At 47.8% G+C, this 23,716-nt stretch overlaps 2 protein-coding genes across 2 annotated transcripts in view; both read right to left on the bottom strand.

Moving 5' to 3' along the window:
• The window catches only part of CILK1 (ciliogenesis associated kinase 1), a 51,425-nt gene extending 49,957 nt beyond the window's left edge, over positions 1-1,468 (bottom strand). The window contains exon 1 of the mRNA XM_056108973.1: positions 1,228-1,468. Within this exon, the coding sequence (XP_055964948.1) occupies positions 1,228-1,328 (101 nt within the window). The 5' untranslated portion in view covers positions 1,329-1,468. The remainder of the gene's footprint in view (positions 1-1,227) is intronic.
• LOC130018212 (uncharacterized) overlaps positions 1,359-23,716 on the bottom strand; it is a 28,063-nt gene continuing 5,705 nt past the window's right edge. Inside the window, exon 2 of the mRNA XM_056108977.1 lies at positions 1,359-1,501. Coding sequence (XP_055964952.1) covers positions 1,359-1,478 — 120 coding nt within the window. The 5' untranslated portion in view covers positions 1,479-1,501. The remainder of the gene's footprint in view (positions 1,502-23,716) is intronic.

The raw sequence follows: 23,716 nt of genomic DNA, 5'->3' as shown, positions 1-23,716 counted from the left end.
GCTTCTGCACGCAAAGCATGTGTTTCAGCCTACTGGGCGATCTCTCTGGCTCCTAAAATAATATTTCTTAATTTACTTGGTCACTCATTACTACCACACAATATGAGAACACTTAATCTTTTTTGCGTTTTTTTTTTTTCCTCTTTGGGTCACATCTGGCAATGCACAGGGGTTACTCTTGACTCGCACTCAGGACTTACTCCTGGCGGTGCTCAGTCTACCATATGGGATGCTGGGAATCGAACCCAGGTTGGCCATGAGCAAGGAAAACGCCCTACCTGCTGTGCTATCGCTCCAGCCCTTTTTTGAGTTTTTTTGCTTGCTTGTTTCGCTTTGACGCAGGCATTGAACCCAGAACCTCCCACAAGTAAAGCAAATATTCCAGCACGGAACTACATCTCTGCTTTTAAAAAAGTTGTGAGGTGCCAGAGAGATCAGTAAGGGTTTTGTTTTGCCTTCCATGCGACTTCTGTGGGCTTGCTCCCTGGCACCCCATCCAGTCCTCCATGCCCTGCTAGGAATGATCCCTGAGCGCAGAGCCCGAAGTGGCCCCCTAACCTTAAAAAAAAAAAAAGCAGCAACAACTATAACAAGAAAGCAGTTGTGGGGCTGAGGGCCAACTCTGTGGCAGAAGGTCTAAGCTGCAAGCGCGAGGCCATAAATTCCATCCTTGGCACTGCCCCCTCATGCCAAGCATGGGCCCGGAGACTCTGCTGTCTGTGATTCCCTGGAACCAGCAGAGTGAGTGATCTCCGGCACGCCACACCCCTGGTGAGCACTGCAGCAGCCAGCCCAGGTGACCTCCAGTCCGAAGGGAATGGAAAAAAAGGCAGCACGTCTGCAGAGGCGTAGACCTCAAGTGGCAACGTCTTCACAACCTCTGACGTGAGATGCTCAGTGTCAACAAGTATGCACTCCCCAGAAATCAGTGTGTGAGAGTCTTCTTCCCGCTGCCCACTCTTTAAGGAATGGATCTGAGCCGGGAACGGGAAGCAGAGGGCGCAGAGATCCAAGGACCATGGGACGAGATCAGGATTCACTTTTTTTTTTTTTGGATTTTTGGATCATACCTGGTGTTGCACAGGGGTTACACCTGGTTCTGCACTCAGGAATTACTCCTGGCGGTGCTCGGGGGACCCTATGGGATGCTGGGAATCGAACCCGGGTCGACCGCGTGCAAGGCAAACGCCCTCCCCGCTGTGCTATTGCTCCAGCCCCGGGACTCACTTTTTAATCGCGATCAGCTCTCCAGACTCGATGCTTCTTCCCAGCAGGACGGAACCATAGGTCCCATCCCCGAGTTGCCTGATTGTGGTGTATCTATTCATGGTGTGTCCCGCGCAGGCCGGACACTCATCTCAGGGCCGCGGGGGTTCAGTCCCGCCGTGGCAGCAGGCCTCCCCAGAGTGTAACCAGATTTTCCGATGGCAGCACCAGCACAAGGTCTTTAGGAGGACGTGACTATCTCCCAGAGACATATTTCCAAAGGTCAGTCTTCTGCCTGGAGAGGAAAATGAGAGACAAGAATGAATGCGAGGGCTGGAGACATAGCACAGCGGGGAGGGCATTTGCCTTGCACGCGGCTGACCCGGGTTCAATTCCCAGCATCCCAGATGGTCCCCTGAGCACTGCCAGGAGTAATTCCTGAGTGTGGAGCCAGGAGTAACCCCTGTGCATCACCAGGTGTGACCCAAAAAGCAGGAAAAAAAAAAAGAATGAATGCGAGACCACAATCTGAGCGAGCTTGTGTGTGTGCGTGCGTGTGTGCGTGTGCGTGTGTGTGTGTATGTGTGTAGCTGAGATGGGGTGTTGAACCCCCAGCCATCTGGCATGGCTGGGACTGGGTCGTGCTCACTCACTCTGTACCTTCTCAACGGCTTCTCAACGGCTACTTTCACGCTCAAAGCAGCGACCTGAGTAGCCACAGAGGCAGGGTGGGATGAGGGAATGGGGGGGGGGGGGTGGGAGGGATACTGGGATCCGTGGTGGTGGAGAATGGGCACTGGTGGAGGGATGGGTACTCGATCATTGTATAACTGAAACCCAAGCACACAAATTTGTAAGTCTGCAACTGTACCTCATGGTGTTTCACTAACAAAATTTTTTTTAAGAAATGTAAATGATGGAGAATGGGCACTGGTGGAGGGATGGGTACTTGATCATTGCAAAACTGAAACCCAAGCACAAAAATTTGTAAGTCTACAACTGTACCTCATGGTGTTTCACTATGAAAAATTAAAAAGAAAAAAAGAATCACACAGCCTGTGAGGCCTCAAGTGTCTGCCCTTTGGTGCTTGAAGGGCAAAGTTTGGTAAGTGCCAGTCTCTCCATCAGGCTCTTTCCTGGTTCTTGAAAAAGCTTTCTAGCCTCAGGAAGTGACTCGATCACTGACTCAGAAATGAATCGACTCCCGTGGAATGCTCCTCTGCTGAGTCAGGGTGGAAACTGCTGACAATAAAAAGCCACGAGAAACAGGCGCCAGCACCCAGTCTGCCCGCGACTGACAACGTGAACATACAAAAGCCAAGAAATGGCAACATTTGAGTTCTCCTTATGGAAGCTGCGTGTGCTCTAGGAACTATTTGTGGGGAGGCATTACGTATTAACTCAATTTTTTTTTTTGAGGGGAAGGGGTATGCCCAACAGTGCTCTGGGACCACACTTGGTACACGGTTTGTACTCCAGAGACCCAGGTTTGATCCCCAGCTGTACAGGGCTCCCCAAGCACCTCCAGAATGATGAATGACACCAAGCTCCAGACAGCTCCTGATTCTGTGCTCGGGTCATTTCTGGCAGTGGTCATGGCACCAACGGTCCACATCGTCTGTCCTCCCGTTGTTCATCGATTTGCTCGAGCGGGCCCAATAACATCTCCATTGTGAGACTGCTTGTTACTGTGTTTGGCATATTGAATATTCTCAGTAGCTTGCCAGGCTCTCCCAGAGGGGCGGAGGAATCGAACCCGGCTCGGCCAGGCTGGCTGCGCGCAAGGCAAACGCCCTATTGCTGTGCTATCACTCCAGCCCACATTAAGTTATCTCTCTAGGGGCTGGAGTGATAGCACAGTGGGCAGGGCATTTGCCTTGCACGTGGCCAACCCGGGTTTGACTCCCAGCATCCCATACAGCCCCCTGAGCACCTCCAGGAGTAATTCCTGAGTGCATAAACCAGGAGTAATCTCTGTACATCGCCGGGTGTGACCCAAAAAGCAAAAAAAAAAAAAAAAAAAAAAAAAACCTTATCTCTCCAGCCCAACGACATTGATATATATTTTTTTAATTTGTAAAACTGAGAGTGTTTCAATCTCCCTATAGTGAAATACGATCATCTATTAAGTATTTACATAAGCACTTTGTATTAAGATTATACGGTATTAAGAAATCATCACTGTCATCCCGTTGATCTTCGATTTACTTGAGTGGGTGCCAGTAACATCTCTATCCCTCCCAGCACTGAGATTTTAGCAGCCTCTTCTTACTCGTCTTTTCCAATGATTGGAAGCTCTTTCAGGGTCAGGGGAATGAGACCTGTAGTCATTACTGGTCTGGGTATATTGAACACGCCACAGGGAGCTTGCCAGGCTCTGCTCGTGTGGGCGGGAAACTCTCGGTAGCTTGCTGGGCTCTCCGAGAGGCATAAGTGGGAAGGAAGTGTCTTATAATGTGTTGGAAAGTGGCCTGGAGCGTGGCGTTGGTCGTCAGTGGAGGTCGGCTCTCGGGACTGGGTCCCTTGGGGTGGGGAGGGCTCTCACCCGCCCCACAGCCTGGTACAGAGTCCGGATTAAGAAATATAAATGCTTAAATAAGAAGTCAATACACTAAATAAAACTTAATGTGTTTTGGGGCTGGAGCAATAGCACAGCAAATAGGGCTTTTGCCTTGCACGCAGCCGACCCGGGTTCAATTCCCAGCATCCCATTTGGTCCCTTGAGCACCACCAGGGGTAATTCCTGCGTGCAGAGCCAGGAGTAATCTCTGTGCATGGCCGGGTGTGACCCAAAAAGGCAAAAAACAAAACAAAACTTAATGTGTTTTTCAAATATTACTATCAAACTAATTATCTGAAGAATCAAAAAGTCAGAAAATGATTCTAAGTATGCATCTAGATCCACTCTGCATCTAGATCCAATTTCTACATCCTCTTCTTCTAAAAGAATTCCAATTCATGAACACAGGATGAAACGGGGGCAAGGAAGTTTCACAGTGAGATTTTTTGCAGAAAATGGATTAACAACCTCAGTATTAGATCCGAATCCATGAGATACGCTGAAGGAAACACAGTGAGAGCACTCCATGATAAAGATTTCAGAGGTGAATTCAGTGATATCACTCCATTCAGAAAGAAAAAATAAATCAATGAAAACATCACTGTAGCACTGTACTCCCGTTGTTCATCAATTTGATTGAGCGGGCACCAGTAACATCTCACAACAAATTGTGAGACTTGTTGTTACTGTTTTTGGCATATTGAATACATCACAGGGAGCTTGCCAGGCTCTGCTGTGCGGGCAAGATACTCTCGGTAGCTTGCCGGGCTCTCCAAGAGGGGTAGAGGAATCGAACCTGGGTCGGCCACGTTGGCCGCGTGCAAGGCAAAGATGTTACCCACTGTGCTATCGGTCCAACCCATGAAAACATCCAAATAAATAATTTCTTCATTAGGACTAGAGAGATGTTAGGGTGTTTGCCTTGCATGTGGCCAACCCAGGTTTGATCCCTGGCATCCCACTTGGGCCCCTGAGCATCACCAGGAGTGATCCCTGAGTGCAGAGCCAGGAGTAACGCCTGAGCACTGCCTGGTGGGACTCAAACCAAACAAAAATTTAAAAAAATAGTTTCTGTACCCCACTGAATTAGAGAAAATATTTTCATGTCATACACTCAATGACATTGGGCTGGAGCGATAGCACAGCAGGTAGGGCGTTTGCCTTGCACGCGGCCAACCTGAGTTCGATTCCTTTGTCCCTATCAAAGAGGGGGCCATATCAAGAGTATCCGGCCTGCATGGCAGAGCCTGGTAAACTCCCCATGGCGTATTTGCTATGCCAAAAATAGTAACAACAAGTCTCACAATGGAGACGTTACTGGTGCCTACTCGAGCAAATCGATGAACAACGGGAGGACAGTGCCACAGTGCTACACTCCATAAAGTGCTAATATTCAAAATATACAAAGCACTCACAAAGTTCAACAACAAAAAAATCCAATCCCTCTCCCCCTACATAATCAGGAAGGAGCTGAAGACATTTGCTCAAAGAAGACATACCAATGCCAACTGGCATGTAAAAAAGTGCTCCTCATCCCTAACTATCCGGAGATGCAGGTCAAATGACAATGAGGTTTTGTCTCACATCAGTTAAGAATGGCATATATCAAGAAAGTCTATTTTTTTATTATTTTTTTATTTTTTTATTATTAGTGAAACACCATGAGGTACAGTTGTAGATTTACAAATTTTTGTGCTTGGATCTCGGTCATACCACGATCAAATACCCATCCCTCCACCAGTGCCCATTTTCCACCACCAGGATAATATCCCTCCCCCCCATCCCCCCATCCCCCCCTGCCACTGTGGCAGGGTATTCCCTTTTGTTCTCTCTCTCCTTTTGGGTGTTGTGGTCAGCAAAAGAGGCATTGAGTGGCGAACATGTTCAGTCCAGTCTACTTTCAACCTGCATCTCCCCTCCTGGGAGGATCCTCCCAACACCCTTTATTTGGTGCTCCCTTTTCTATCTGAACTGTCCTTTCCCCTAGAATACCCGGCTGGCCTCTAAGCTATGGAGTAATCCTCCTGGTGTTGATCTCAGCTACTCTTGGGTATTAATCTCATATTTTGTTATTTTATATCCCCCAGATGAATGCAATCTTTCTATGTCTATCCCTCTCTAAGAAAGTCTATTTTAGAATAGACTTTTTTGATGTTACGAGGGATGTGGTTTAAAAAAAAAAAAAAAGGAACCACTCTCAGGCCAGAGAGATAGTGCAGGGATTAAGGTACTTTGCTTGCTTGCCTCCAAGCCGGGTTCTAATCCCCAGAACCCACACACAGGGTCCCCCAAGCACAGCCAGAAATCACTCCTGAGCACAGAGCCAAGAATCACACCTGAGCACTGCTGGATGTGGCTCAAAAAACAAAAGAGAGAACCTTCATTCACTGCTGGTAGGAACGCTGTCTACAGAAAAACTGTATGGAGACATCTCGAAAAATTAAAATTAGAACTGCCATCTGAAGCCAGTGATTCCACTCCGTGGCATCTCTCCCAAGAACACAAAACACTAATTCAGAAAGATACATGCACCCTTAACGTTCACTGCTGTGCCCTCTACAACAGCCAAGACCTGGAAAGAACCCAAAGAAACGGAATGTCATACTGCCGGGTGAAATAGATGAAAATCTTACCTTTAGGCTACAATTTGGATGAAACTAGAGGATGCCGTGAGAAGTGAAATAAGTCGGAAGGAGGCCAAAGGCCAGATGATCTCACACATATGCAGTCCATAGTGAAACAAGGAAGGGAACAGATAGCGTCCAGCGAAAATAAAACCTTGGACTCTGATAGCAGAATTGAGGTTATCAGGTGTGGAGGGTGGGAAGAGGTGGGATGGGCTAGCAGTCACATCATGACAATGGAATGACACTGGTGGAAGGGACTCTGACACTTTGGTAATGATGAAGTGTGGTAACTTCATACACCAAAACCAGAAACATTAAACTACTGTAAACCATTTCACCACAATACTAATAAAAGAAGAGGAAAAAGGGAAATAAAAGATTTGTTGCCTACAAGAATTCTTGATGCATGCAAAAATTAGTAAACAGAAGTCAGAAGAGAGGGCTGGAGCAATAGTACACCGAGTAAGGCATTTGTCTTGCATGTGGCCGACCCAGGTTCGATCCCTGGCATTCCAGGGTTCCCCAAGCACTTCTAGGAGTAATTCCTGAGTGCAGAGCCAGGAGTAGCCCCTGAGCATTGCTGGTTGTGACCCAAAAGGAAAAAAAAATCAAAAGAGAAACAGGTCATTTACATAGTTTTCAAGTACATCTAATAATTATTAATTTCCTAGTGAAAGATGTTAAGTCCAGAGGGAAAGAGAAATCCAAGAGAAAGCTTCTTACCTGCGCGATTCAACATCACCGCTAATAAGACACATGACCTCGTGTAATCTGGACACCGTGCTCTGAGAAGGGGGCGTCACTTCTGCAGTATTCCTGACCCAAACGCAGGCCCTTCATCTACCCCTGAGAAGATCCCAGACAAACCAAATCTGAAAGTCATTCTCCAAACAACCGACCGAAGACTCTGCAAAAGCAGCAAGATCATAAAAGCACCGACTGAGTAACTGTCCCAACTCGAAGGCCATTAAGGAGACATGACAACTAAATGCATTGTGACATCCTAGACAGAGTGTCTGGGACAGAAAGACAGGAGAGTCAGAAAACTTCTGGTGAGACTTCAGGCCTGTTGTTCAGATAACAGCACTGTACCACAGTGAATGTTCTGGTTTGTGCTGTTGTTCCGTGATTATAGGAGATATTAGCAACACAGGACCCTGGGTGAAGGATTTCTTTTTTCTTTTCTTCTTCTTCTTTTTGGGTCACACCCAGCAATGCTCAGGGGTTACTCCTGACTTTGCACTCAGGAATTACTCCTGGCAGTGCTCAGGGGACTATATGGGACGCCGGAGATCGAACCCAGGTAAGGCAAACGCCCTACCTGCTGTGTTATCGCTCCGGCCTCTGAGTGAAGGATTTCTAGGAAGCTTTTGCATTGTTTTTTTTTTTAAACTTTTCTGGACATCTAAAATGACTTCAAACAAAAGATAAACTCAGTCTGGTAAAAGCTGACATAGTCTTAAAGGCCTTAAGAAATGAAATAGTGGGGCCAGAGCACTAGTACAATGGGCAGAGTATTTGCTTTCCATGCAGCCAACCCAGGTTCAAACTCTGGCATCCCATACGGTCCCTTTAGCACTGCCAGGAATGGTCCCTGAATGCAGAGCTAGGAGTAAGCCCTGAGCATCACCAGGTGTGCCCCCCATCCCACCAAAAAAAAAAAAAAAGATAAAATGGTTATGCCTAACTGCATAACCATTCCGCTAGATATGTAAGTCAAACCACTAGAGCTTTCAGAGTTGAAGTGCCCACCATCAACTCATTCCCCCTTCCCTTTGGGACTATTTTAAAGATTCCTGGCTGAAGGAGCATCTACCTGCCTCTTGAAGTTCTCCAGAATCATTTTCCTTAGAAAATGATTTCCCAAGAGCAGCTGAAGTTCTCCAGAATCACTTTCTTTATGGTGATGGATGCCACTGCTGGGATACGACATTTATAAAGCAACAGCGCCCGTGTGGCAGACTCTAGGTTGTTATGGTTTGGAGAAACAAAGACCAGTGAAGAGACCTGAAGATAGTACAGCTGTTAGGGCACATTGAATAGGATCCAATTCCCAGCACCACATGGCTTCCTGCGCAATGTCGAGTTTGCACTTGGAGGCCACTGACACAGCTGGGGTGGCCAGGGTATCCCCGACAACAGAGGGCCTGAGTAGCCATCATATTCTTAGGTACTGAGTCAGCAGTCAGTGCTGACTGAGAATCACCAGCAGGGCCCTGATCCCCTGAGTCGGGTGCTTCCCCTGGCCCTCCTGAATGCTCCCTGTCCAAAGAGACCAATGCAATATGGTCCCTTTTCTCAAACATCTCAGTCTTGTGGCAGTGGATGAGGGAGATGAGTCGGGTAAGACCCGGGATGTGTTCTCACGAGATTATCCTAAGGTTATGGAAAGTCCCTGGCTTTCCAACTGGGTCTATCCTGTCTGGGCTCAGGAGGGCAGTTAAAAAATGTCTTCATATACGACTTCTTAAAATAGGGGCTGGAGCATTAATACAGAGGTAGGGAGCTTGTCTTGTACACGGCTGTGTCGGGTTCGATTCCTGACATGCCATATGGTCCCCGGAGAACTGCCCAGGAGGAATTCCTGAGTGCGGAGCCAGGAGTAATACCTGAGGCCCCCCAAATAAATGAACAAAAAAGATTTTTTTAAAGTCTTTAAGGAAGACTTAAAGGGCTGGAGCGATAGCACAGCGGGAGGGCATTTGCCTTGCATGCGGCCAACTTGGCCGACCTGAGTTTGATTCCTCAGCCCCTCTTGGAGAGCCTGGCAAGCTACCAAGAGTATCTTGCCCGCACGGCAAAGCCTGGCAAGCTACCCGTGACGTATTCGATATGCCAAACACAGTACAAGTCTCATAACAGAGACGTTACTGGGCCCGCTAGAGCAAATTGAACAAATGGGAAGACTTAAAGAAGACTTAAAAAAAAAGAAGGTGGGGGATGGGGGAGCAGTTCTTTCATAAGATAAGGGATTCCAGTACTCCACGAAGTAGCAATAAAGGCGCAGGGCATGAACACGGGACCGAAGGAGAAAGGGGAAGCTTGTTTGTGGAGAGCCTTGGACTCCGGATCTTGCTGGGTCCTGTGTGAAAGGAGTTCAGACTGTCGTAGGCAGCTCTGGTGCAACGCAAACAGTTCTTCTATGTATGATCAAGGATTGTATCTGCATTAACTTCACCGAAGCTGAGGCCTCGACTGTGATTCTCTAAGAAAACAGTCTTATTCTTTGAAAAGACCCGCAGAAGGATTTGTAGGGAAGGGACCAGGTATGAGCATGAAATCAGTAATGAAATGTGTGCGTCTCAGCCTCCTCTGGTTCTAATTACACGATCTTTCCTCAGAGGACCTATTTTCCACTCCTTTAATTATCTTTGGCATTCATCTCTAAATCCTCACATATTTATCCACCACCTTGACCAAACTCATTAACTCTCCATATTCTGAGAGCATGTGGGCTTGTTTCCACTTACAACTTTTTTTTTTTGCGATGGAATTACACCACTGATTCAGAGAGAGAGAGAGAGCTATGATTAATCATAGAAACCTTCTCTTTGGTCATTCATAGCTGTTCTCATCTTCTCACACTGTGTAAGAGGGAAGAGACTATCCCTGAGAAAGCTATTTGTGAAAGAATTAAGAACTTTGATACAATACTCCTTGCTATAGTTTGCCATGTTGCATAGAACAAAATCCAATAATTTCTGGTAAGACTTAACTCTTATGCCGCAGTGGTTGCTTTGCAATCTGACACTTGCTTGAGTAACCCCACAACGACGGAACCATCAGTCAGATGAATGTCTTGCCAGACCCTGGTGTTCAGGCTGACAAGTATAATTATATTCAACTTTTACTGAGGCGCCAAGCCTTATGCCAGGATTTGAGGCGCGTTATGGATGAGAGAAAGGAGAGAAGGGTCCTTCTTTGAAATATCTCACAACTGACAAGCACATGAAAAATTTTAAAAAAAAACTATAGAAAGCCCTAGAAGAGTAACCAGCCAACTCTTAGGGGGAGGAAGAGAGACAACAGACGCCTGAAGAAAGACATGACACTGAGGCACTAAAGATCACTCAGTTTTCTGGAGTGATGGTGCAGTGGACAGGATGCTTGTTTTGCATGCGTCCGACCTGGGTTCTATCTCTGGCACCCGATATGGTCCCCCAAGCCCTCTCAGAGTGATTTCTGAGCACTGAATGAGGAGTAATTCTGGAGAACTCGGTGCATCCCACTTCCCCTTGCCCTCCCAAAACAAGCCAGAGCAAAGTTTAATGATACAGAAAGGGACATAAAGGAACGGCAGAGGAAGGAGAAGGTGTGCAAGGGGCTGATGGGCATTAGAGCTCAGTATCTTCACAAGTGGGTGAAAAGCCTTTGGTTTTTCACAAAATTACAATCAGTAGATGAAACTTTTAACAAACAGTGATACTCGGGCCCCACCTCTGAGCGTCAGGTCACCGAGGGGGACTGAATTTGGGTGGTTCTGAACGCTTTCCAGTTGGGACTGTACCATGTAAGGAGGGTTGTGAAATACCGGGGAAGGGCATAAAATCCAGGAAGGGCAGGAAGGAAAAGGCAAGAAATGACCAGAAACACAGGATGTGGCCCAGAGATGAAGGAATGTATCTGCCATTCAGGAGTTTGGTCTTGATCTTGAATAGCAGTCACTCCTGGGGGAGTTAGTGAGGTTGTTTGCTTTACTTTTTTTTAATATATTAGACATCCTGGCTTATATTTTTGTTAGTAACAGGGTTTCATGCATAAAATGCTCCAACATCACACTTTCCAGCAGATTTCCCCCCTTCTGGGTCCCACCCAACATATTAAGCTCAGGTCTGTGTTCTGTAGATCAGGTCTCAGGGTTGCCAAGATTTTCGTCAATTCGTCGATTGCCTCGAGCAGGCCCCAGTAACGTCTCTTTCATCCTAGCCCTGAGATTATATTCAAGGCTCTTTAGGAGAATGAGACCCATCATTGTTACTGGTATTTGGCATATTTGGTACGCCACGGGGAGTTTGCCAGACTCTGCCCTGTGGGCAGGCTACATTCGATAGCCTGCAAGTTTGTCCAAAGTAGGAATGAGATAATAAGATGTCATAATAAGATGTCCTGATAAGGTGTCGCGTGGCCGCAAATGTGGCCGCGCGGTTCTGGGAGCTGAATTTTATAGCATGGAAATGTTAACGGGAGGGGGGGGGGACCCTCTAAACAGATGTGAGACTAAAGAAACTTGAGGAAAACTACTCAAAAGAGGACTGTCATAGCCTGGGTGAAATATACTGAAGGGAGTGAAGGGAGGAATAAAAGCATGGTGTGAAACTTAGCTACAGACGGAAACAGAGGCTCGGAATAGGGAATGTGTGTGTGTGTGTGTGTGTGTATGTGTGTGTGTGTTTACCAGACAATCTATAGACAAAAAACATGCTGCATTCTAAGGTATAGAATTTAATATATGCACAAAACTTTTCATTGAAGAAGCTCGGGCTGGAGCGATAGCACAGTGGTAGGGCGTTTGCCTTGTGTGCAGCTGGCCCAGCTGATCCAGGATCGATTCCTCCGCCCCTCTCGGAGAGCCCGGCAAGCTACCGAGAGTATCTCACCCGCACGGCAAAGCCTGGCAAGCTCCCCGTGACGTATTCGATATGCCAAACACAGTAACAACAAAGTCTCCAATGGAGATGTTACTGGGCCCGCTCGAGCAAATCGATGAACAACGGGAGGACAGTGACAGTGACAGTGAAGAAGCTCACTAGGCAGCCAGAACAATCCCTAGAGCCTCAAGATCATACTTTAGTATACCTTTATTTCAGACAGCAGCATTCTGATGAGGCTAAAAATAAAACCACGTGCACCTCTGGGGAGGTGCCAGTCACACTGACTGCTCCATGGACAGTGTCCGTTTAAGGCTGGCAACATGGCAACGGTGGGTCTAGAAAACGGAACCTGATCATCTCAACATATCCTTGAGATACTGTTCAACCCCTGATGAAACACTGGGAGAGAGAGAGGAAGAGAGAAGGTGGGCGAGAAGAAATGGAAGAATGATCAAGGACCCAAGGGAAATTGCAGAAGGGTAGCTGGAGACGCAAACAACAAAGAAAGAGAGGGAGCAAGGGTAATTGTTTCAAGTCAACAACGACCAGAGAGACAAAAGTTATAATATGCAGAGATCTGGAGAACAGAACTGTAACGCCCGTATAAATTTTCCATTCTCTACCCAACTGAATTCTTTCCTCTATTTACTTAGTTTTAATTTTTTTTTCTTTTTTTGGCCACACTCAGCAGTGCTCAGGGCTTAGTACTGGCTGGGTTCAGGGAACTATATGGGGTGCTGAGGATTGAATGCAATGCAACTACCCTACCAACTGTACTATCACTCCAGCCCCTCTTTTCTATATTAAAAAGAAATTAAGTATTAATCACGGCGCTGTGTAATCCCATCAACCGCCAAGACTCAGAGACTATAAAATCCAGCTCCCAGAACCGCGCGGCCGCATTTGCGGCCACGCGACACCTTATCAGGACATCTTATTATGACATCTTATTATCTCATTCCTACTTTGGACAAACTTGCAGGCTATCGAATGTAGCCCGCCCACAGGTCAGAGTCTGGCAAACTCCCTGTGGCGTACCAAATATGCCAGATACCAGTAACAATGATGGGTCTCATTCTCCTAAATAGCCTTGAATATAATCTCAGGGCTAGGATGAAAGAGACGTTACTGGGGCCTGCTCGAGGCAATCGATGAATAACAGGATGATGAATGAATGAATGAATGAAGTATTAATCAAACAAGCATTGACTAAAGGTATCACACAACCTGTTGTCAATTCTGAGCACATTCCAACAAAAATTTATCATATGCATTTGAGCTCACATGCCTTATTCTGCTGGCTGCCATTTCTATAGTAGTCCCAAGATGATGACTCTGATCAGAATCTAACAGTAAAGGAACACGAACTCACTGACCTTCTGGAAAAGGAACAAGGAGTCGGACTATGCATTAGGAAAAAAAAGGGAGATACAGTAGGTACCCCTGCTGATCCCCCCAACAGCAGTGCTTCCCTTCTTGCTTGGTTTACCTGACTGAACTCAGCATTCCATATGACCAGGGATGGTGGAAACTTCGATGGCCAGTCTTGGCTCAGCTTAAGCCAAGCCATTCTCCAAGTGCACACAGCAGCTCTTTTACCAGCTAGGGAATCCACCAATAGGCTAATGGACAGTCCTTCTAAGTACACTCTGAGTCTAAGAGTAAACTAGGATAAATCACTCCTTATCTAAACCACACCTAGATTTCTCAGAAAGCCTCACCCAGGGGCTGGAAAGATAGCAGAGAGGGTAGGGTGTTTGACTTGCATGACCCGGTTTGATTCCCAGGATCCCATATGGTCCCCCAAGCACCACCAGGAGTAATTCCTGAGTGCAGAGCCAGAAGGAACCCCTGTGCATTGCCAGGTGTGACCCCAAAAGCAAAAAAAAAAAAAAAAAGAAAAGAAAAAAGAAAAGGAAGCCTCACCCCGAAAGGTAATAAGTAATTTTCTGTATGGTAATTTTGTATACAATACACAGAAAATTACTGTACAGAGTAATTTTTGCTGGAGTGATAGCACAGCGGGTAGGGTGTTTGCCTTGCATGTGGCCGACCTGGGTTTCAATTCCTCTGTCTTTTCGGAGAGCCTGGCAAGCTACCAAGAGTATCCCGCCCACACGGCAGAGCCTGGCAAGTGCCCTGTGGCATTATTCAATATGCCAAAAACAGTAACAATAAGTCTCAAAATGGAGACATTACTGGTGCCCGCTCGAGCAAATTGATGACCAACGGGAGGACAGTGACAGTGTACAGTAGTCATACTACAAACATTTTCCTCAAATTAACCCGCTTAATCTTTCCAATTTTACTAGGCAGACACTATTAATATTAGCCCCATTTCACAGATATGGAAACTGAGGCACAAGCTACTGGTTCAAGATCACACAATGAGTAGGCAGTGGGACTGGGGAAGAATCCAGGCCTGCTGCACCACCAACCCGTCGGCAAAGATCGCGACAAATCCACAGACCAGAAAGAGAGAGAGCAGGTAAGGCGCCGCCCGTGCACATAGCTGACTGGGGTTCCGTCCCCAGTGCCCCAGAAAGGGCCCCGAGCACAGCCAGGTACGGCTCTGAAACAACGAAATCCAGAGAAGATGAAAACTTTGGAGAAGGCAGTAAGGAGAGAGAACATGAGGTGCTGCACCCGAGTGGGCCTCATTCAGTCGCCAAAGGTCCCTGAGGCCGTGAGGAGCACCCCAGGGGGGAGACCAAGTAAAGGCAGACAGCCAGGGTCTGGCCCCTGGGAAGCCCAGGAGTGCCTCTCGGTCCTCCATCCTGGCCGCTGTGCAACCAGGGCGTGGACCTGATGACTGCAGAGAGATTCAAGCCCTGTGCCTCTTGGCATCAGGAATCAAGCTGCCATCTGTCTAAGGGGAGGGGGCGGGGATGGACCAATGTTCCCACTTTCCGGGGCTGGAGCAATAGCACAGCAGGGAGGGCGTTTGCCATGCACGCGGCCGACCCGAGTTTGATTCCCAGCATCCCATAGGGTCCCCTGAGCACCGCTGGGGTGACTCCTGAGCGCAGAGCTGGGAGTAACCCCTGTGCATTTCCAGGTGTAACCCCCCCCCCCCCAAAATGTTCTCACTTTCCTGGTCATGAAAGCTGACAGAGAGAACACAGGACCCCAGGGGGGACATGACATGACGTGACATTTCTCTTCCCGAGAGGGACACGCACCCTCCCACCCACAACCGAAGGCCCTGGCTCAGAATCGACTCCTTCCCTGACCTAATTCTTAGTCCAGCTTGGACATCACGTCCACACAGCCAGCCAGTGCTCACAACTCTCGTATCGGCTCCAGCACCCTGGCCTTGCTGCCTGGCCTGCACTGCTCGGCCCCAGGAGACAGGGACACATGGCTTTGCCCTTGGCATTGGCCGGCACACTCACCGCTTCCTGGGTTCTCGCATCTCACACCCGGCTTAAACGATCAGAAAGGAAAGCGGCATCCTTGTCATGTATTTTCTGTGAACGCCACCATGGTGAAGGATCGAAAAAGTCTCCTGAGTGCTGAGCTGGGGAGACTGGTGGGATTCATGGGGCTCAGTCCCCTGTGCGCCATCAGGAGTGAGCCCCAAGCACAGAGCTGGCTGAAGCCTGCTGAACACCGTCAAGCACATCCGTAAGCGATAGTACAGTGGGGAGGGTGTTTGTCTCCATGTGGCTAACCTGGGCTCAATTCCTGGCACCCCCATAGAGTCCCCTGAACAAAATCAAACAAACAAAAAGTCAAATAAAAAAAAAAAAAACAAGGCCAGAGAGATAGTACAGGTTGAGTAACTCGCTCTTCACTCCAGTTCGAGTCCCAGCATTGCATACGGTGTGTGGGCATCACTAGGAGTGATCACAGAGCACTGAGCCAGGAGTAAGCCCTAAGTATGGCCTGTCACTGTCACTGTCCTCCCGTTGTTCATTGATTTGCTCGAGCGGGCCCAGTAACGTGTCTATTTTTTGGGGGGGACTTGTTGTTACTGTGTTTGGCATATCAAGTATGTCACGGGGAGCTTGCCAGGCTTTGCCGTGCGGGCGAGATCCTCTCAGTAGCTTGCTGAGCTCTCCGAGAGGTGCAGAGGAATCGAACCCAGTTCGGCCTGGCTGGCTGCTCGCAAAGCAAATGCCCTCCCGCTGTGCTATCGCTCCAGCCCAAGTATGGCCTAGTCAGGCCAAAAAACAAACAAACAAAAACCAACAACAGAAGACAAAAAAGTAAAAATTCTTTCTTTTCTATTGTTTTTGGCTTTTGGCGGGCACACCGGGAATGCTCAGGAATTACTTCTGGCAGTGCCCGGGTGTTGGGGTGTGGGGGGACTATATGGGATGCCAGGGATTAAACAGGAGTTAACTGCATGCAAGGCAAATGCCCTACCCACTGTACTATTGCTCCGGTCCTCCAAAAAAAAAAAAATTCTTGATGCTTCTATTTCTTCCCATGCCAAGAAATGATAAAATGAGCTGAGCAAAACGTTCACAACTTGCACAGGTGAAGCACAACATAGACCAAGCGGCGAAAGGCAAGAATGTGAAGTTCCCTCCCACTGCAAGGCAGAGACTCTCGCCGTCTCCAGCCTGGCCTCTGTTCTGTGGGTCTGCGGTGCCTCCCGAGGAGTTTTATTTTGCTTTCCAAGTGTTCCAGTCAACATTGGAAAGAAATGCGGTGATTTTCCTGGCGAGGCGACATTGGGGAAGAAAACCTAGGCTGGGTCCCAATTCCCTGCCCTCAGCCTCAATCCTCAGTGGAGGCAGAGAACATCTGCTTGGGCGAGGCCGGCCGCTCGCATGGGGTGCCCTGCTCATTCACAGCCTGCAAAACAAGGCCAGGGGGCAGGGCCACGGGAGCCAGCTCCCTAGTTCGAAACCTCTGAGAGTCACCGAGTCAAAGCCACTGCTGCCCACTGTGTTTTAAAGATGGGAGGCAGGAAACTGCATGCAAACCGGGGGCTTCTCCTGGATTCTGGGTTATCTGCATCCTTACACTGTCCGGGTTTTAAGGAGGAGCTTTTTCTGCCCCAGCTCTAATCGGTTCAACTCATCCAGCCTCACAGCAAAGCTGGATTAAGTACAAAATCTCCTTAATGGATTTTTTTTTTTTGTTTTGTGGCACTTCTGAGCTCTATTTCTGGCATTCTAGGGTTGAACAGATCCTGACTCTACAAGATTTAATACTGCTTTTGTTGTTGTTGTTGTTTCTTTCTTTTCAAGGGGCACTAAAATGTTTATATATATATATATTTTGGAGGGTGCTAATTCTTCTGCGCATAGGCATTCGAACTTAAATGTCTTTTAAGTACTTGTCTCTTGGAGTCCATATGGTCGAAACAAACCTTCTTTATGTGGAGCTCAAACGGTCTGTATCTTGACAAATGACTGCATTAACAGTGTACTCAGCTATTCTCGAAACTGCAGTGATGGAAGAAGGGCATGGCTGAGAGGGCATGGCTCCCTCTCCCCCCCCTAGATAGCACTTCCTGTCCTCACTTCCTTCAAACCCTGACTATTAGGAATTGAACACACTGTGCATCAGGGCCCTCAACCCCGTAAGAAGGGCCGTGGCTTCAGTATCGTGATTCACAATATACATTTGGTGCTGGGTGATGTCAGTTGTCTGTGGAACATAGAGACAAAACAAGGAAATAGATGATATTGGGGAAAGGAAAACGCTTGGCCTTGGGCTACAAAACTAATGAACAGAAAGAGGGGCGGGGGGCGTGGGGGATGAAGGAAGGAACAAAGACCAGACCAGAGGTGCTGTGAGGGCTGTGGTGGAGACTCAGGGGTACTTTGGTAGTGGTGTGGTACAGAGACTTTGTACATCAATACTATAAAGATTAGGGCTACTATAAACATGTGATAACACGTGACCTAAATTATAATTTTTTACAAAGGAAAGAATATGGGAATAAGGGTAGCTGAGCGGAGCCTTTAGGCCACTGGTGGAGGGAAGTGGGTACGATGGTGACGGATGGGGTGTTGGAGTGATGGATGCATGAAAAGAATGAGAAAATATTGTAAATCCTAGAACCTCAACAAGGAGGAAGGGAGGAAGGAAGGAAGGAAGAGAGGGAGGGAGGGAGGAAGGGAGGGAGGGAGGCAGGGAGGAAGGGAAGAAAAAGAAGGAAAGAAGGAAGGAAGGAAGGAAGGAAGGAAGGAAGGAAGGGAGGGAGGGAGGGAAGGAGGGAGGGAGGGAGGAAAGAGAAGGAAGAAAGGAAGGAAGGAAGGAAGGAAGGAGGGAGGGAGGGAGGGAGGGAGGGAGGGAGGGAGGAAAGAAGGAAGGAAGGAAGGAGGGAGGGAGGGAGGGAGGGAGGGAAGGAGGGAGGGAGGAAGGGAGGAAAGAAGGAAGAAAGGAAGGAAGGAAGGAAGGAAGGAAGGAAGGAAGGAGTGTAAGGAGAAGGAGAAAGACAGATTTGGGCAATCAGATGACCAAAATATATTTCTCATACCTCTCTGGTCTTTAACGCCAGTTACTGACTCACAACCATGCTAAGACCACTCTCCACATGCATGAAGGTACCGGCAGAGGAACAAAGGCATGCGGGTCCTGGGGCTGAGATCTCCAAATCTGCTGGGATCGGGGCTGAGCATCCTCTACCCAGATCCTCCATCTTCCAGTAGGCAGGGGTCACACCCACCAACTGCTCCCCGGCACTATGTAATCCCATCAACGGCCAAGACCCAGAGACTATAAAACCCAGCTTCCGGAAGCGACATCTTATTATCTCATTCTTACTTTGGACAACCTGGCAGGCTACCAAATGTCACCTGCCCATACGGCAGAGTCTGGCAAACTCCCCGTGGCGTATTCAATATGCCAAAAACCAGTAACAATGGTAGGTCTCATTCTCCTAACCTTGAAAGAGCCTTGAATATGACACTTTTTAAAATCTCAGGGCTAGGATGAAGAAGACGTTACTGGTGCCTTCTCAAGGCAATCGATGAACAACAGGATGATCGTGACTGACTCACAGATCCCCAGAGCCTTAGAACTCCTAAGAGGACAATAAAAATTGTTATGTGAATAAGGTGACTTCTGCAAAACCTAAGGATGGGGGCCATCCAAAGTTGAATTGGTAATGGGGGGGTGCATTTAAGAGACTGAGTTCAATTGCCAATGGACGGCAAATTAATCATATGTACTTATGCAATGAAGCTTCCATGAAAACTCAAAAGGAGGGGCGCAGAGGAAGAATTCATTTTACCCTGTCTTAGGTGAAACTGGTTGAGTGGTAGTGAAAAGGTCCCCCTTGGTGAAGGTTGCTGGAGGTACAAGAGTTAAGGAACCACCGTCTGTCTTAATCACCACTTCAGGTCATAAAGCTGAGCAAGGTACAAGAGGTGAGGATGAGGGAGTGCATGTCAATGCATCACACACTCCAGAGTTCAAACATTACAAGAGGGACACAAGAAACTCAAAAGCCAACCTCGCTGTGAGGGATATCATCCTGAATGATAACGAAACGCCAAACAACTCAACAAGAAAGTAAAAGAGTTCGTATAAAATAATTTAAAACCTGCTGATGTTTGCTATCTTCATCTGCATTTTAGGCTCAAAGACGGTCTCTCGATCCTCCCAGGATGGGAGATGCAAAGTTGAAAGCAGACTATGGACTGAACATGATTGCCACTCAATGCCTCTTTTGCAGACCACAGCACCCAAAAGGAGAGAGAGAACAAAAGGGAATGCCCTGCCACAGAGGCAGGGTGGGATGGGGGAGAGTATGGGGAGTGGGAGGGATACTGGGATCCGTGGTGGTGGGAAATGGGCACTGGTGGAGGGATGGGTACTTGATCATTGTATAATCAAAACCCAAGCACAAAAATTTGCAAGTCTACAACTGTACCTCATGGTGTTTCACTAATAAAAAGAAAATAAATAAATTTTTTTAAAAAAAAAGACTGTCTCTCTCAAGACATGGTTCTCCCCTGGGAACACAAAAACTATCACCCAGAGATCCCTTGCCTTGCATGTGGCTGACCCGATTTGATTTCCGGCATCTTCAACGGTCCCCCAAGCACTATGAGTAATCCCTGAGCAGAGAGTTACGACTGATCCCTGAACCATAGGGATAGCCACAACCCCGGACTCCCCCCACCCCCCCCAAAAAAAACCCCCAAAAACTCAACATGCAAATCAATGAACTCTGCTGTGTGCTATACAGTCTATGGATGACTCTTCAACAATCAATGGATGAAGGACACTAAAGTCTCCTCTTGTTAGAGAGAGAGAGAGAGACAGAGAGAGAGAGAGAGAGAGAGAGAGAGAGAGAGAGAGCCTGCCATAGAGGCAGGCTGATGGGGGGGAGGAGATGGAAGGGAACCTGGGGACATTGGTGCTGGAAAATGTACATAGGTGGGGGGATGGGTATTGGAACACTGTATCACTGAAACCCAATCATGAACCATTTTCTCATTAATAGGCTATCTCCCAGTGATTCAATTAAAAAAGAAAAAGATTGTCATCTGGGAACTACAGTCATGCAGAGAGCAATTTTCACAATGTTGTCAAATATGCATTATACCCTAACACATACTTTCTGGTTCTGAGTCATGGTCTCTTACAGTCACCCAAGGAGGGTCACATGTTCCTTTATCACAAGTCAGACAATGACCACACAAAGGTAAATGACTCACACTGACTCTTCCTCAAAAGATCCTTCCGCGAGCGCGCTTGGTTCGCATTTGTCAAGTGGCTACTAAGAACCCCCAGCAGATGGGGAAAAATGGAGATAAAATGGAGCCCTTCAAATGCCCTGCCACAGAGGCAGGGTGGGCTGGGGAGCTGGGGGTGGGAGGGATACTGGGATCCGTGGTGGTGGGAAATGGGCACTGGTGGAGGGATGGGTATTTGATCATTGTATAATCAAAACCCACGATCACGATCATGATCACGACCATCCTGTTATTCGTCGATTGCCTCGAGCAGGCCCCAGTAACGTCTCCTTCGTCCTAGCCCTGAGATTTTTTAGAAAGTGCCATATTCAAGGCTCTTTAGGAGAATGAGACCCATCATTGTTACTGGTATTTGGCATATTGGGTACGCCATGGGGAGTTTGCCAGACTCTGCCATGTGGGTAGGTTACATTTGGTAGCCTGCCAGGTAGTCCAAAGTAGGAATGAGATAATAAGATGTCACTTCTGGGAGCTGGATTTTATAGTCTCTGGGTTTTGGCCAGATTACACAATGCCATCTGGCTCTTGATGGGATTCATGGCGCCAGGGGGCCAGTTGGTGGGTGTGACCCCTGCCTACTGGAATTTGGAGGATCTGGGTGGAGGATGCTCAGCTCCGATCCAAGCAGGCTTGGAGATCTCAGCCCCGGGACCCGCATGCCTTTGTTCCTCTGCCGGTACCTTCATGCGTGTGGAGAGTGGTCTCAGCATGGTGGTGGCTGGTTCTGGAGGTCTTCGGCTGCTGGAGCCCTGGTTGGGGCGGGGAGGGAAACTCAACCCACTCCCCTCCAAGGGGCCCCGGCGAGCATCAAAACCCAAACACAAAAATTTGTAAGTCTACAACTGTACCTCATGTTGTTTCACTAATAAAAATTTTTTAAAAATGGAGCCCTTCAATGGACAAAAATGAGATAGAATGACATGTTTAAGATCTAAGAGATAGTACAGAGATCGAGCTGCTTGCCTGAATACTGCTGACCCTGATTCCATCCCTGGCACCTCAGGGTCATCCAGCTCCTCTGGGAGCAATCCCTGAGCAGAGAACTGGGAGTGACCCCCAACCACCATTAGATGTGGCCTCAATCCCCCTTCTAAATAAGAAATCATTTCATCTAAGACTATATACAACTGAAGGGGGGGCCAGAGTCATAGTACAGAGGGTAGGGCATTTGCCTTGCACGCGGCCAACCTGGGTTCTATCCCTGGCATCCCATATGGTCCCCCAAGCACTGCCAGGAGTAATTCCTGAGTGCAGAGCCAAAAGTAACCCCTGAGCATCATTGGGTGTGGCCCAAAAAGAAAAAATATATATGCTAATTAGTATTGTTAATAAACAGCATAGCACTGTAGCACTGTCCTCCTGTTGTTCATCGATTTGCTCGAATAGGTACCAGTAATGTCTCCATTGTGAGACTTACTTTTACTGTTTTTGCCAAATCAAATATGCCACGGTAGCTTGCCAGGCTCTGCTGTGTGGGCAGGATATTCTTGGTAGTTTGCCGGGCTCTCCAAAAGGGACGGAGGAATCGAACCCGGGTTGGCTGCGGGCAAGGCAAATGCCCTACCCGCTGTGCTATCGCTCCAGCCCATATAAAATAAATAGCATACATAGAAATATAGTTTCAACAGACCCAAAGTGCAACATGAGAACACGTAATATTAAGGAAACTCCAGGCTGGAGAATTAGAATGCTTTGTTTTGGCGTTTTCCCGAAAGGGCCCCTAATGGGGCCAAAAAGATGGTACAGTGGGTAGGCCACTTCCTCTGCACACAGTCAACACAGGTTTGATCCCTGGCACCTGGGATGGTCCTTTAAGCTAAGGAGTGATCACCAGGAGCGACCCTGAGTGCAGAGCCAGGAGTGAGCCCTGAGCACCACTGAGCGTGGCCCAAAAAACAAAGCAAAGAAATGGAGAAGAACCCTTATTGACCTGGTATTCTCACTCTACACAGGGGATCAGACTGACAGGAATCGAACCCCTCTCATCTCCAGAATGCAGTGCTTTAACAAGAAAACGCTTTTCCTGTTTCATTTTGGTGTAGACCACCCCTGGTGACGCACAGGGGCTACTTTCTGTTTGGAGCTGGTGGGGGAGGGGTGGGATGGGGACAGGCCTCACACCCAGGCCTCCTCCATACAAAGCAGGGGCTCCCTCTGTTGAGTCCTCACTCCAGCACTGCTGTTTTAATATTCTATTGAGGATGTTTTGGGGCTGGAGTGATAGCACAGCGGGCAGGGCATTTGCCTTGCACGTGGCCGATCCGGGTTCGATTCCCAGCATCCCATATGGTCCCCCGAGCACTGCCAGGAGTATTTCCTGAGGGCAGAGCCAGGAGTAATGTTGGGTGTGACCCAAAAAGCCAAAAAAAAAAAGAGGATGTTTTAGATCCTCCCCTTCTCCATATATATATATGAATATATATATGAATAGAAATATAGTGTCAATATTCAACTACAAATATAAAGCAGCTGACCTCCAAAGAGGTGCTGTCTTCACACTCTGAGGCAGCCTGACAAGTTAAGGCACACGGGACGGGCCTCCAGCCCCACAGGTGAGTTCCATTACAGACACTCTTTCCGCGAAGGTTTCAACTTTCAAAGAACAGTGAATCAGGCACTTATTCACTGGGCAGGAACGCTCTGGTTTCCCTGGAAGGAATCAGAAATGGATACTTTCCCCCGGGACTGAGCATTTCCTTAGGATTAGGGAATTATTTTTTCTAGCATCAGACAGCACCTCACCTAGGCAGGAAAGCCCACATCACTCTTGGACGTCAACTAGAGACCAACCGGGCTGTCGCTTCCCCCCCCCCCTTTGGCTGCAATTAAGGACATCTTTGACTTCTTCCTTAAATAACTCTCGCCTCTCTCTTAGTATGTGGATGCGTTGGCCCTAGACAGTAATTTGTTTCATCCACTTCTTTTCACAAGGCAACTTTTCTAGACAGTATCTGTGGAATGTCTATTGATAAGGAAATCAAAATTGTGTTCCTTTCTTCTTTTGCTTTTTCAGGGGGCCACCCCTGGGTAAGCTCAGTGCTTATTTCTGGCTCGGTGAGCAGG

The sequence above is a fragment of the Sorex fumeus genome, unplaced genomic scaffold (assembly GCF_029834395.1).
Source record: "Sorex fumeus unplaced genomic scaffold, SorFum_2.1 ptg000241l, whole genome shotgun sequence".
NCBI classification, from domain to species: domain Eukaryota; kingdom Metazoa; phylum Chordata; class Mammalia; order Eulipotyphla; family Soricidae; genus Sorex; species Sorex fumeus.
The sequence above is the reverse complement of the archived record's forward strand: the minus strand, read 5'-3'. Positions and strand labels throughout refer to the sequence as shown.